At 42.9% G+C, this 11,826-nt stretch overlaps 1 protein-coding gene across 3 annotated transcripts in view; it reads right to left on the bottom strand.

Annotated features, from left to right (window-relative positions):
- The window catches only part of LOC113043383 (vacuolar protein sorting-associated protein 13A), a 49,870-nt gene extending 38,370 nt beyond the window's left edge, over nt 1-11,500 (bottom strand). For 2 of the 3 annotated variants that reach the window (XM_026202728.1, XM_026202725.1), the window contains exons 1-19: nt 11,195-11,500; nt 9,661-9,704; nt 9,480-9,522; nt 9,247-9,342; nt 8,464-8,565; nt 8,267-8,376; nt 8,098-8,157; nt 7,359-7,418; nt 7,187-7,267; nt 7,047-7,104; nt 6,840-6,967; nt 6,638-6,744; nt 6,375-6,546; nt 1,864-1,926; nt 1,540-1,672; nt 1,327-1,421; nt 819-961; nt 356-557; nt 22-136 (exon numbers count right to left, since the gene is read on the bottom strand). In XM_026202728.1, coding sequence (XP_026058513.1) covers nt 22-136; nt 356-557; nt 819-961; nt 1,327-1,421; nt 1,540-1,672; nt 1,864-1,926; nt 6,375-6,546; nt 6,638-6,744; nt 6,840-6,967; nt 7,047-7,104; nt 7,187-7,267; nt 7,359-7,418; nt 8,098-8,157; nt 8,267-8,376; nt 8,464-8,565; nt 9,247-9,342; nt 9,480-9,522; nt 9,661-9,704; nt 11,195-11,294 — 1,912 coding nt within the window. In that variant the 5' untranslated portion in view covers nt 11,295-11,500. The remainder of the gene's footprint in view (nt 1-21; nt 137-355; nt 558-818; nt 962-1,326; nt 1,422-1,539; nt 1,673-1,863; nt 1,927-6,374; nt 6,547-6,637; nt 6,745-6,839; nt 6,968-7,046; nt 7,105-7,186; nt 7,268-7,358; nt 7,419-8,097; nt 8,158-8,266; nt 8,377-8,463; nt 8,566-9,246; nt 9,343-9,479; nt 9,523-9,660; nt 9,705-11,194) is intronic. The other variant, XM_026202726.1, reaches the window with a different exon arrangement.
- Nucleotides 11,501-11,826: the final 326 nt, after the last annotated feature.

Below are 11,826 nucleotides of genomic sequence, written 5' to 3' on the forward strand. Positions count from 1 at the left end.
ATCAAACGAATCCTCACAAACCTGTGGAGGTCTTGTCTCTGAACTGCTCCAGCTTCATGAGGGTGGCGTTGGTCAGTTCATCCAGCTGCAGGTCCTTTGGAGGCATGAAGAAAGCTGACATACTGTTCACGGTCATCTACAAAAAGAACAAACCATTCCTAACTTACTGAATACATTATATATACACATTTAAAAAAAAATGTGTATTTTTTTTTTTTATTTTACATGCATGTTATGTACCAACACCAGATTGCATCACATGCAAATGTATTGTTAAATTATTGAAATATTAATATATTATACAAAAAATTTTGTTTGTTTTTTCCCTGTCAGAGAGATGCTCCCTCGCACTCACAGCGTCATAGATGATCTCCAGCGCCTGGGACTCGATGCGGAGTCTCTGGTCTGCTTTCGCATCCAGTGGGTTCGTCTCAAACATGAGGTCCAGTAAAGCCAAATCTTTCATCCCGACCACGTGACGTGGAGACAGCAGGATGGGGGCCGACTTGCCTCGTGGGAGACCCGACACTTCAAACGATGACAGCTGAGCAGAGATCCTGACGAGTAAAACATTATGTCACACAACAGCATGCTCTGGCTTACAGTTCAATGATCATTACACTAATGTCCTTACAGAGGAGGTCAATGTGGCAATACATTCTGGTGGGTTAAAAAGCCAAAGGTGCAAATGTGTTTTCTGCTTGTTCCACAATTGAGGAACAAGTTAAAAGTATTTATCAACAGCTAGTGTGACACTGAGATGTATCGAACACAGAAAATCCCTTCAAATTAGTGGACTTGAGAAGAGAACGCAGTACTTTATAGCTTGGGCCGCAGGTCTCTGAGTCAGCATGGCTTTCAGATCAATGACGGACAGTTTGATAATCTCCGGCTTCTCTCGGCTCTCTTTGATTGACAGACAAAGGCGATTAAGCTGGAAGTGTATCTTCATATTTTCAAACTGCAAACAAAAATATTAGTCAGGGGCGTGATGCTTTACATGAGCTTAAGATGTGTTTCAGTGGACTGGAACCTCCTGCTTGTACAAGAAAGATAAAATTAGTTATACTGTTCATAAATTTGGGATCAGTAAGGGGATCAATAATTGATTATTAGTGACAGTAACAACATTTATGATGCCACAGATGATTTTTATTTGAAATAAATGCTGCTGTTCTTAACTTTCTATTCATCAAGAATCCAAGAATTTTGATGCAAGTCAAGTTGGGGAATATATCTTGCATAAACACTTATGAAAAATCTATGAAAGAAACTATAAACTTTTAAAAACTGGATTTCTATATGTGATGATTGTTGGTCACTAACATTTTTTGGCAGGTTAGGATTGACGCCTGTCTCGCTGTATCCAATGGCAGCGTATAGTTTGGCTTTCTCCGCTGGAGTCATTAGCTCATCAAAACCTGAGAGAAACAGATGAAGTGGAATATTTAAATATTACAATGAGCTGAAAGATCTTTCCGCAGAATTCTAGAGCTCAGATTCTCTGTAGGAATAAACAGATCCAGAGCGCAGACAAACCTCCCGTTTTTACATCTTTGGTTGGTGTGTCACTTTCTCCAGACCAGCCCCACATCCAGCCGAACCAGCCCTGTGACTGTTCCTCCTCCACCTTCACCCCAGGACGGTATATCCTGAACCCCGCCTTTGAAGCCTACAACACCAGCGACAGAATACACAAGAGTCAAAACCAACACCTTTATGTTGCTAGCTTCATACTCCACCAGCTGAGCTACAGGAACACATTTCTTGTGATATGAGCCATAGGCCACATTGTATTGAGGGTTCAAATGATCTATAAAATGTTGTACAAGCCAAATGTGACTGTGAGAGAGAGTACATCACCTCCATCTCAGCCTGCTGTCTCGCCATTGTGATGTTGAATATATCCAGGGTTCTTTCAGTCTCCTAAAGAGTGAAGAAAATACATCATTCAGTAGAGGCTCAGTCTTTTTTCAGAACAGCAGTGTTATGTTCATCTTGAAGGGGTTCCCTCTCGAGGCGGTAACTCAACATTACGTCAGCTAAGACGTATATGGGAACTCTTCCCTTCTCCACTTTCACTGAAATCTAATTGGTTAACGCCATCTGGGGACAGCTGGCCAATTGACACGAAAGCATGCAAATACTGACAGGTCAGCGGGCAGTATAAAAGTATAAAATTAGATTCGGACCTTCACCAGTTCTGTGTGACCTGCCTGGGATTCTCACACGGACCACACGTGCGCCCACTGTGCTGAGCTGCCAGTGCGCACCCTCAGAGCCAGAGTGGCTCGGAAAACAGCGGGAATGAGGCCCCACTTGCAACGCACCTGACTAGCCTGTGAAAGGTAACTGGACTCGTGGCTCCTCCAGTCGAGCTGCCAGCAGACGGCATTGAGGCATGCAAGAGCTCGTGGTGAAGTCGTGGGCTGCACCCCAATCAGCGTGCACCCACTCTGCTACGCAGGCCATGTTCACGCACGTGGATGGGGCGGAAACCCTCCCCCCCTCAAGGAGACTGTTCCGCACACCTGTGCCCGTCTCCCTCTGCATTTGGTTCGGACCACAGCCTGCCTTCCAAGCCGTGCGATTCACGGCCCTTAGACGGACAAAGCATATACTTCTGAGGGAAGACAGCTTCTGCTCACATGCCAGGGCAATACTCAAGGTGTTTCAGGCAGACGGCGGCACAGTAGCGCTGACGTCATCAGGGATCTGCGCACGGCAACTGATCTCGCACTGATGGCTACTAGGCTCTGCTCAGCCGTTTCATGGGGCTCATGGTCGTCCTTACAGGCACCTATGGCTTACCCTAGCTGTCCTGGAAGACGCGGACCGTAGGACGCTCCTAAACGTTCCTTTTGCTCCCTCCGGCCTCTTTGGTGACGTCATGGAGCTTTTCTCAGAGATACAGAAAACGCGACAAGGCGATGAGCCACGTGATGCCCCGTTGCTCACTCCAGTCTTCATCTGCGAGGTTCTGCTCTTATGCACCTCGTCAGGCTCTAAGACCAGCTAAAGTAGCCCGCCGTGGCACCCCGCTCTGAACCGGACACTCGTTTCGGCAAAAACCAGCAGTGGTAAGAGCCTGGGAGGAAACGTCAGGGTCAGTTGAGGAAGTTCTCAGTCTGCTCGAGAGGGAGCGATAGAGCGAAATTTCCCCTCAGATCGAGCGGAATGTGCTAGTTGAATTATCTGGACGATTGGCTGATTTTAGCCCACTCAAGAGATGTGCTATCAGTCAAGTGGAAACAATGCTTCGCCCTTTGGATACGCTGGGACTGCATGTGAATATGCAGAAGAGCGTGTTTTTACGAGTTGGACTGTAACATATCTGGGAATATGTTTGGACAATGGTGATGCGAGACCATCTCTCTCTAGAGCATTTCATCGACTCTGCGCTGTTTCAGACTGGGCAGGTCGTTTTCACTGAGGGAATTTCAGAGGCTTCTGGGACTGATGGTGGCGGCTTCTTCAGTGTGCCATCTGGGTCTGCTACATTGCGGCTGCTACAGTTTTGGCTGTAACTCGAGTTCCGCCGAGGGCGTGGTCTTCGAACCACAAGCACTTACGGTCATTCACAGTTGCGTCAGCACTCTGAGACCGTGGAACAGCCCAGATATGTTCAGCCCAGGAGTTCTTTTCTCTACGAACGCGTCTACTTCAGGCTGGGGAGCAGTGCGTCTGGGCGTACCTGCCTCAGGCCTGTGGTTGGAGCCACAGAGAAGGTGGCACATAAACCATTTGGAATTGGAAGCGGTGTCCTTATCCCTCAAGCCTTTCGGTCGAAATTGGAGTGGCAACATGTACTGATTCAAACCGACAACACATCTGTGGTCTCGTACATAAATCGCCAGGGCGGCGTGCGCTCCAGAGCACTATTCAAACAGGCAGAGAGTCTCCTGTTGTGGGCGGACCGACACTTAATCTCCATAAGAGCGTCGCACATCCCCGGTACTTTGAACCGTGGAATGAGCATGCTTTCGAGGAACGGGATTCCTCAAGGAGATGGAGATGGAGGCTTCACCCAGGATCAGATCTAATGATTTGGGAGGGAGGAAGTGGATTTGTTTGCCACGAGCGAGAACACAAACTGTAAGACGTTCTTCTCGCTATCTCACTCCCCCCTGCCTGGAGATGCTCTGCCATCGCGTTGGCCGGAAGCCAGGCTTACACGTTCCCTCCGGTTAAGATTCTGCCTGTATTGTGCAAAATCAGGGAAAAGAGAGTTATACTCGTGGCCCCGAACTGGCCGAATCAGTCCTGGTTCGCAGACCTGAGAGAGTTAGTGATGGCTCCCCAATGGCGAATCCCCCTCGAGCAGGACCTGCTGTCTCAGGCGAACGGCACAATATAGCACCCCAGCCCCGAGCTGTGGAACCTTCATGTGCGGCTGATGTTGGATGTTTTGCGCTTTCTACAGCACAGTATGGATAGCGGGAATTTGAAACTATCCACGCTGAAGTTGTATGTGACCGCTATTGCCGCTTTCGTTCCCCGGTTGATGAGCAAACGATCGGTAAGCACGCTCTGGTAATCAGTTTTCTCAGGGGAACAAGGAGATTGTGTACTTCATGGATGCCCTCCGTGCCGCCGTGGGATTTAGCTCAAGTTTTGAGGGCTCTATCTCTACCGTTCGAGCCATTAGCTTCGATTGCGGTTAAGGAGCTTTCCTGAAGACTGCCTTGCTTCCTGCTCTCGCCTCGGCGAAGCGCCTTGGAGACTTTCATGAGTTTTTGGTGAACGATATTGCATTGGTTTCGGGCCTGGCGACTGTAATGTCACTCTCCGGCCGAGACCGGGTTTCGTTCCGAAGTCACTCAATGCACCGTTTTGTTTCCCCGCCCGCCTTATCTGTTGAGCCGTCAGCCTCGCGTGACGCTGATGCTCAGAGCGCCGGGACCCTGTTAGGGTTTTACGGATGTATATGAATCGCTCGGCCGCCTTTCGTCAGTCGGACCAGCTGTTCGTGTGCTTGGTGGATGTAATAAGGGACGTGCTGTTTCTAAACAGAGACGTTCTCACTGGATCGTGGACGCTATCGAATGCCAGGGGAAGGATTATCCCCTCAACATCAGAGCTCATTCTGCGAGGACAATATAAATGCTTCCTGATGGGCCTCTAGAGGTATGTCTGTCCAGTATTTATGTTTTGCTGCTGGCTGGTCTTCCCAAAACACAATCGCCAGGTTTTACAAGCTGGATGTACCCTCTGTAGCGTCACATGTACTTTCGGTGAGTTAAGTTTTATTCATTCTGTTATAACTAGATATACAGTAGTTACCATGGCTGCTAACTCTGTGTTATGGATTATATGGTTTATGCAGTAGTCACCGAAAACACCGTAGACTCTGTGAGTGCTTATTGCGTTGTGTCTGCCCTGGTTAGTGCAGATTTTGATTTATTGCTTGAAGTTATGCAAATTTTGTTAGTGTTGGAGCAGATGTCTCATTGGCCTAGTTGCGCCTATCAGATGCAAGCACTCTTAGCGACACGGCCATTGGCTAGAACTGTCCTGCTTATGTGTGGGGGTGATTGTCTCCGTTCAGGGCTTATCTTCTCTGCTCTCACGGCGGGATTTTATACAGTTCCCATATACGTCTTAGCTGACGTAATGTTGAGTTACCGCCTCAAGAGGGAACGTCTCCGGTCTCCGTCGTTATTCTGACGTAATTTTCGCACCCATGCATTTTATACTGCCCGCTGACCTGTCAGTATTTGCATGCTTCGCGTCAATTGGCCAGCTGTCCCCAGCTGGCGTTAGCCAATAAGATTTCAGTGAAAGTGGAAAAGGGAAGAGTTCCCATATACTTCTTAGCTGACGTAATGTCTCTTTCCCGCCTCTCAGGGAACCGAGGTTACGATTGTAACCGGAGACGTTTTGTTTTAAGTATAGTACACTCCCATGTCATCCCAAACCCACATGCTGTTATTTCTTCAATACCAAAGGAAAATTATTTGTAAAGTCTTTATGCAACTCTTGCCATTTCAAAAAGACATGGTTCACAGTAACCACAGCTGACAAACTCCAAAACAACAGATAAACAAAACAAAAACAGCCGTTTGCCAGTTCACAAAGACTCAAACTCCAAAACAACAGACAAACAAAACAAAAACAGACGTTTGCTGGTTCACAAAGACTCAAACTCCAAAACAAACCAAAAAAAAAAAGAAAAAAAGCCACATTTGCCGGTTCACAAAGACTCAAACTCCAAAAATAAAAAATAAAACCACAGTCATCTTTGCCAGTTCATAGTGACCACGGCTGTAAAACTCCAAAAAAACACAACATATAGGTTTGGATCGACATGAGAGTGAGTAAATCACAACCTGATTGTGTGAACGGTGCCTTTACTGAGCATGCTCAGTGCTCACCTCAAGCTCCTTCAGCAGACTCTCTGCAGGCTTCTTACTGGTGATTTTGTTCTTATAGAGCTCTCTGTACTTTTTCACATGTTGCCGATGGTGACGGATGCGTTGCCATGACCACATGTGAAGGCGGGGCTTTACACTGACCTCCAAAACGCCCGTGATCACATATCGCCACCTATGACAACCACAAAAAAGTAAGAACAGAGCCTCGTGAAAATAAACAACAAAGGGAATCAGTCAAGAGCTCAATCTGGAAATGCACTTACCACTGACGCGCATTAGTGTGAACTGCCACATCTGGACGATATTTCCTGTATGGGAGGTTACGGGTCATCATATCCACCGACCCCAACAGCTCCAGGATGCTGATGTACTAGAAAACAACAAAAAGACAACTCACATTCAAGCAAATACTACAATTAAAATGCGTCAATGAACTGCACAAAACTCAATGGATGTCTTCCTCACCTGTGGATGGCTGAGTTCAACCGCCACCTCCGGGAGGTTGACCACTAGATCCACTTTTGGTGAGGAGAAGTCCACATCGGAGCGAGGATTCATGCGCAGCTTGGCGTTTGCAGATATTGGACGAAAGACTAAAGCAAAAACCAAGTTGGTTTGCGTTTCATAGAGAAAACACATGAAGTTTGTGAATGAATTAAAGCTGGAACTCACTGAAATGATAATCTTGAGGGATAGCGCTCTGGATGGCTACACTGTGCTTCAAGTATCGCTATAAAAAAGAAACACAAACAATGAAAATGTGCAATTTCTTTTCCTTAGATTAAAAGTTTAATAAAAGCTGAAGACCCTACCAGAGCCTCCTCGGGGTTGTGGTTGGAGTAGAGCTCTGAATTCACATTCCAGTACGCAAACAGATTGTCCAGACGTACAAGCTAAATGACGCAACAAGCAGAATTAACTAGTGAATAACAGCGGTTCAGTTGGCTACTCGTAATGGTGAAAGTGAAAAAGACGTGTTTAGACCTTGAAAAACAGCTTGGCTGTCTCATCCAGAAGACATGGCTTCCAATTCTCATCAGCTGTCTAGAAAATTGAAATAAAAATGTTATGGAAAAAAAAAAAAAAAAGGTTGCATTGATTAGCCAGTCTTCGTATCAGCAACATTTTACTGTGCTCAAATCACTATAATGAAATCTCTGTACAGATTTTCATGCCATATATATATATATATATATATATATATATATATATATATATATATATATATATATAATTAACAATAAGCCTTGAGAATCTGTACAGAGATTTCATTTCTATCAGGGCGAATCACACAAAAACACAGCTAGGTCATACTTCACCCCAAAATCAAAAGGACAAAACAAAACAAAAATAATATTTTGTTTTCATAGAATAACATATTAAATGTAAATACATTTTATGATTATATAAAAAAAAATCATAAGTTTACATGGTAAAACAATAGTCAAGAAAAATACACTTAGAGAATTGTTAATTTATAACACATTTTAAAGTAATATTATATACATATATTTTCTTGACACTTTTATTGTTTATTATATGTTTTATAATATTAAATATATTACATTTATATTAATATTGTTTATTTTAAATTATATTTAAAAAAAAAAATGATTTTTTTAAATGCAAAATATAAATTTTGACTTGATTTTAGTGTGATAAATGCCTAAGATGTTCTCATGAGATTCAACTAACAAAGGTTTGCATGATATTACTGGCACACCTGGAGGCTGAGGTTCTGCAGGGACACTCCGAAGGAGAGCGGAGCATCGGGATTGGTGACCTGAATGTGTGTAATATTCATGGTTAACATGGAAGAAAATTAACATCTATAGCAGGTTTCAGTACATAAAAGCTGTAAGCTCAAGAACATCAATGCGCAAAGTACTCACATCATCCTCATAGCGGACGTGTATGTTGGAGATCTTCACCTGCAGGTTTTTGATCACCTGTGTAACCAGTTTCTCCACAAATGTGTCCTGCTTCTCTGCCTTTGGATTCTCTGATTACAAGAACACGAATGCAAATTCACAAACTATGTTACCTTTCTCTATGTAAAACCGAAGTGATCTCAAATGATTTACTGCACCTTTTTCTGCTGCTTTCTGCTTGGTCTCCTCGATCCGCTGCAGCTCCTTCTGCTGAGCTTCCTGCAGCTGTCTCTCCTCCTTCTCTGCGTCATACTTTATACCTGCGTTAACAGAGACGCAAGGAGTCAAATCTGGCAAAACCACATGCATGCAGTGATACTGCATTAACATGTGTGTCACACTTCATGCAATACTCACTATACCTGATACTGATGATACAATACAAATGCTAATAATACGTCATATCATGAGGATATATGATTGTGCTCGCCACTCTGACTCTAACCGGAGGTCTGGAAGGCATTATGTTTCTTGCTTTGGAACGATATTAACTTAAAATGAACTTAATTCAACTAAACTATAATCTAATAAGGATTGATTTTTATAATCCTAAACCCAAGAAGAACCAACCATAAGAATAAAATATGGTTAAGTCTGTGTTATTCAGGCACCATGCAATGCAGGCTCTGTTCAAAAATACAGTAATATTGTGAAATATTATCATTTATTTTTATATATCTTAAAATGTTATTTATTCCTAATAAGAACAAACATTATAAATATTTGAATACCAATAATAATTGAGTAGAAAATCAGCATATTAGAATGATTTCTGAAGGATCATGTGACACTGAAGACTGGAGAGATGATGCTGAAAATACAGCTTTGCATAAAATTATTGTACTAATATTTCACAAAATTACTGTTCACTGGATTTCTGTAGCATTATTCCAAATGCTAAACTGGGATTGTTCGTATGTCTTTCAAGCATCAGCTCTTACTAGCAGTGGGCACGATGAGCAGGAAAACTTCATCCAGCGTGGCCTCCACAGACTGAGTATACAGGTTCTTCCAAGGGATCTTCAACTCCAAACGTCCTGACAAAAGACAGACATATTCACTGAAGGAGCTCAAGTTATAATTAATGCTGTGAAAGTGCAGACTGGTTTTAAAAAGCACCACGAAGATAGTCAAACTGAAGTCAACAGCCGTGATAGAGCAGTTGAACACTTACCTATGTGTCCCGCTCGGACTTTGAAAGGGATGTCCAGTTGACTCTGTTTCAGAAATAAACCTCACATTAGAGCACAACACAAGGAAGCACAACTTCACAGCGAATTAAAAGTAGTCATGACTCGATTTACTGATCAACCAAAAGACAGTACATGTCTAACATGAAACGTAAAGCAACATACCAAGGCATTTTCTTTTATCTCAAGGTTTCTTAATATGGCATCACCTGCAAAAGAAACGTTGACACATATTACATAGCGCTGAATATTGTCTAAAATAATTCATATCTTCCTTTTTCCTTGTGTAGTTGATAAATTTAGCATTGACTACAATGAATGAATGAAGTGAGACTACAGCAGTAATTCTCATCAGCCTTTTTTCTTACTTCTTTTTAAACTTTTTTTGCATTAACAGAAACTGCAAGTGTCTTAAATAGTTAAATAAACGACCTAAATTAAATAGTGCTTGATTGGGGGAAAAAATATCTTCTTGATTAAGCATTTTAAGTGAGATAAATTAAAGAGTCAATATAACTACTATATTATAATATTTCCCCCTAAATTTGCTGAGCCACTGGACTACAGAATGGTTTCAAAATGATTTTCACATCCATTTATTGATTTTTATCAAAGTCTGAACATTTCACGATAGTGTTGACATATTACATCATTAAAAATGAGGTGTTTTTACTAATCAGACCTACTTAAAGAGAGAAATTTTGGCAAATTGTGTAACTTAGTTTTCATAAAGATCTAATGGTATTAACAAAAAGTAGTTATGCGGCAGTGACAACTTCATCAATGAGGAATATTTTATTTTAACCTCTTCATTTTGGGAGAATATAGGCTAGTAGTTTGCTAACAGTTTGCAATAAGGTTTCATATTTTAACATCAGGTAACAACAACTAATACTTAATAAATAATGTATTCAATTCAGTTCATGTTAGTTTTTAATATTTACAAATACATGATTAAAATCAAAATTACCTGTTAATATTATTTAAGATCCATGTTTCATAATGGATTTAAAATAAAGAGAAATTTTATGAAATGGTATCGCGTAACAAAATACTGTTGCTCTTATCTCTAATCAGTGTCAAAATATTGATCCTTTTGTTTTAAAAAACTAAAGACTGGTGTCTCGTGTCAAGAAGCAGTGAAATGCAGTAGTTGTCTTCAGGGTCTCAGAGTGAAAGTGAAGCCCTCTTCAATCTTACACAGCAAGCTGTTCACCCGAAAGTGAAAACTGTCTCACCAGGTACTTTTATGGGAGTTTCTGGATTATTTATTTTGTTAGCTATTATAGTAAAGAAGCAGCTGTAAGTTACACATGGGACTGAACAGATGACATGTGGGATTGAACTCTTCTAGTCAATGTAATAAACTAATTCAGAGTAACAGACAACTAACTAGTATAGCTCACCAATTTCATTGTGCTATATTCAATATCAATCGATTTAAACCACCACATTATTCATGTAGTTTTGAGTTGGCTTTTAGTTAATGTTTACTGTAAACGCATGTTCAAATCTGTAACCGTTACTCAACGTCAAAACATGACTCTCTGACAGCAGCCTAAGGTCAAGCGAACTCTTTCAGTGTAAGCAACACACACACACACACACACACACACACACACACGCACACACACACACACACACACACACACACAGCACAGAGGCATCTGTGATTTGACACCTGGCACGTTTAACTTACCTCCCCAAATGCCGAGGCTGAGCTGCGAGCTGTCGAGGTTCACCACATAGTCCCCCAGAAACCGGTTCAAGACATCGACCACCACCGACTCAAACACCATCTTCGCGTCCTGCTCACACAACCGACAGCATGCTTTCCTTCGCCTTCGGTTCGTGTGCCACCTGAGGAAAGTGGTTGTATTGTACTGACTGTCCCGTTTCCTGAAATAAACAGCGCTTGAGGGACTGCGAGGTCCCTCGCTACACCGCCCTCTACTGCTGAACACCCTGCGTGACGCTGCGTCACGGTGGATCACGTGCGCCTCGCCAGCCAATCGCGTAACGGCTCGCCGAGTTTTCCACAGTCCGCGTGGGAAGAGGTGATCGTTTGGATGATTCGGCTCAGTTCAGCAAAAGAAGCGGCTCTTTCGACCATAGACATATAAATAGCTAGACGCTCATTGGCCGCTCGACCGCACGTCAACGTCGCCGCCATATTGGAGCGGGCAACTCTCATAACTCTCACATCAGGACAGAAGAAAATATACCTGACTCATCGACAGATTGGACACCTACAAACCGTCACACGATAATAAAAACAGATCTCGGGGTGTTATCTTTCACAGGTAAGACTCAGCTGTTCTTTCTCGGTGT

This window comes from Carassius auratus, chromosome 25 (genome assembly GCF_003368295.1).
Source record: "Carassius auratus strain Wakin chromosome 25, ASM336829v1, whole genome shotgun sequence".
Classification (NCBI taxonomy): Eukaryota; Metazoa; Chordata; class Actinopteri; order Cypriniformes; family Cyprinidae; genus Carassius; species Carassius auratus.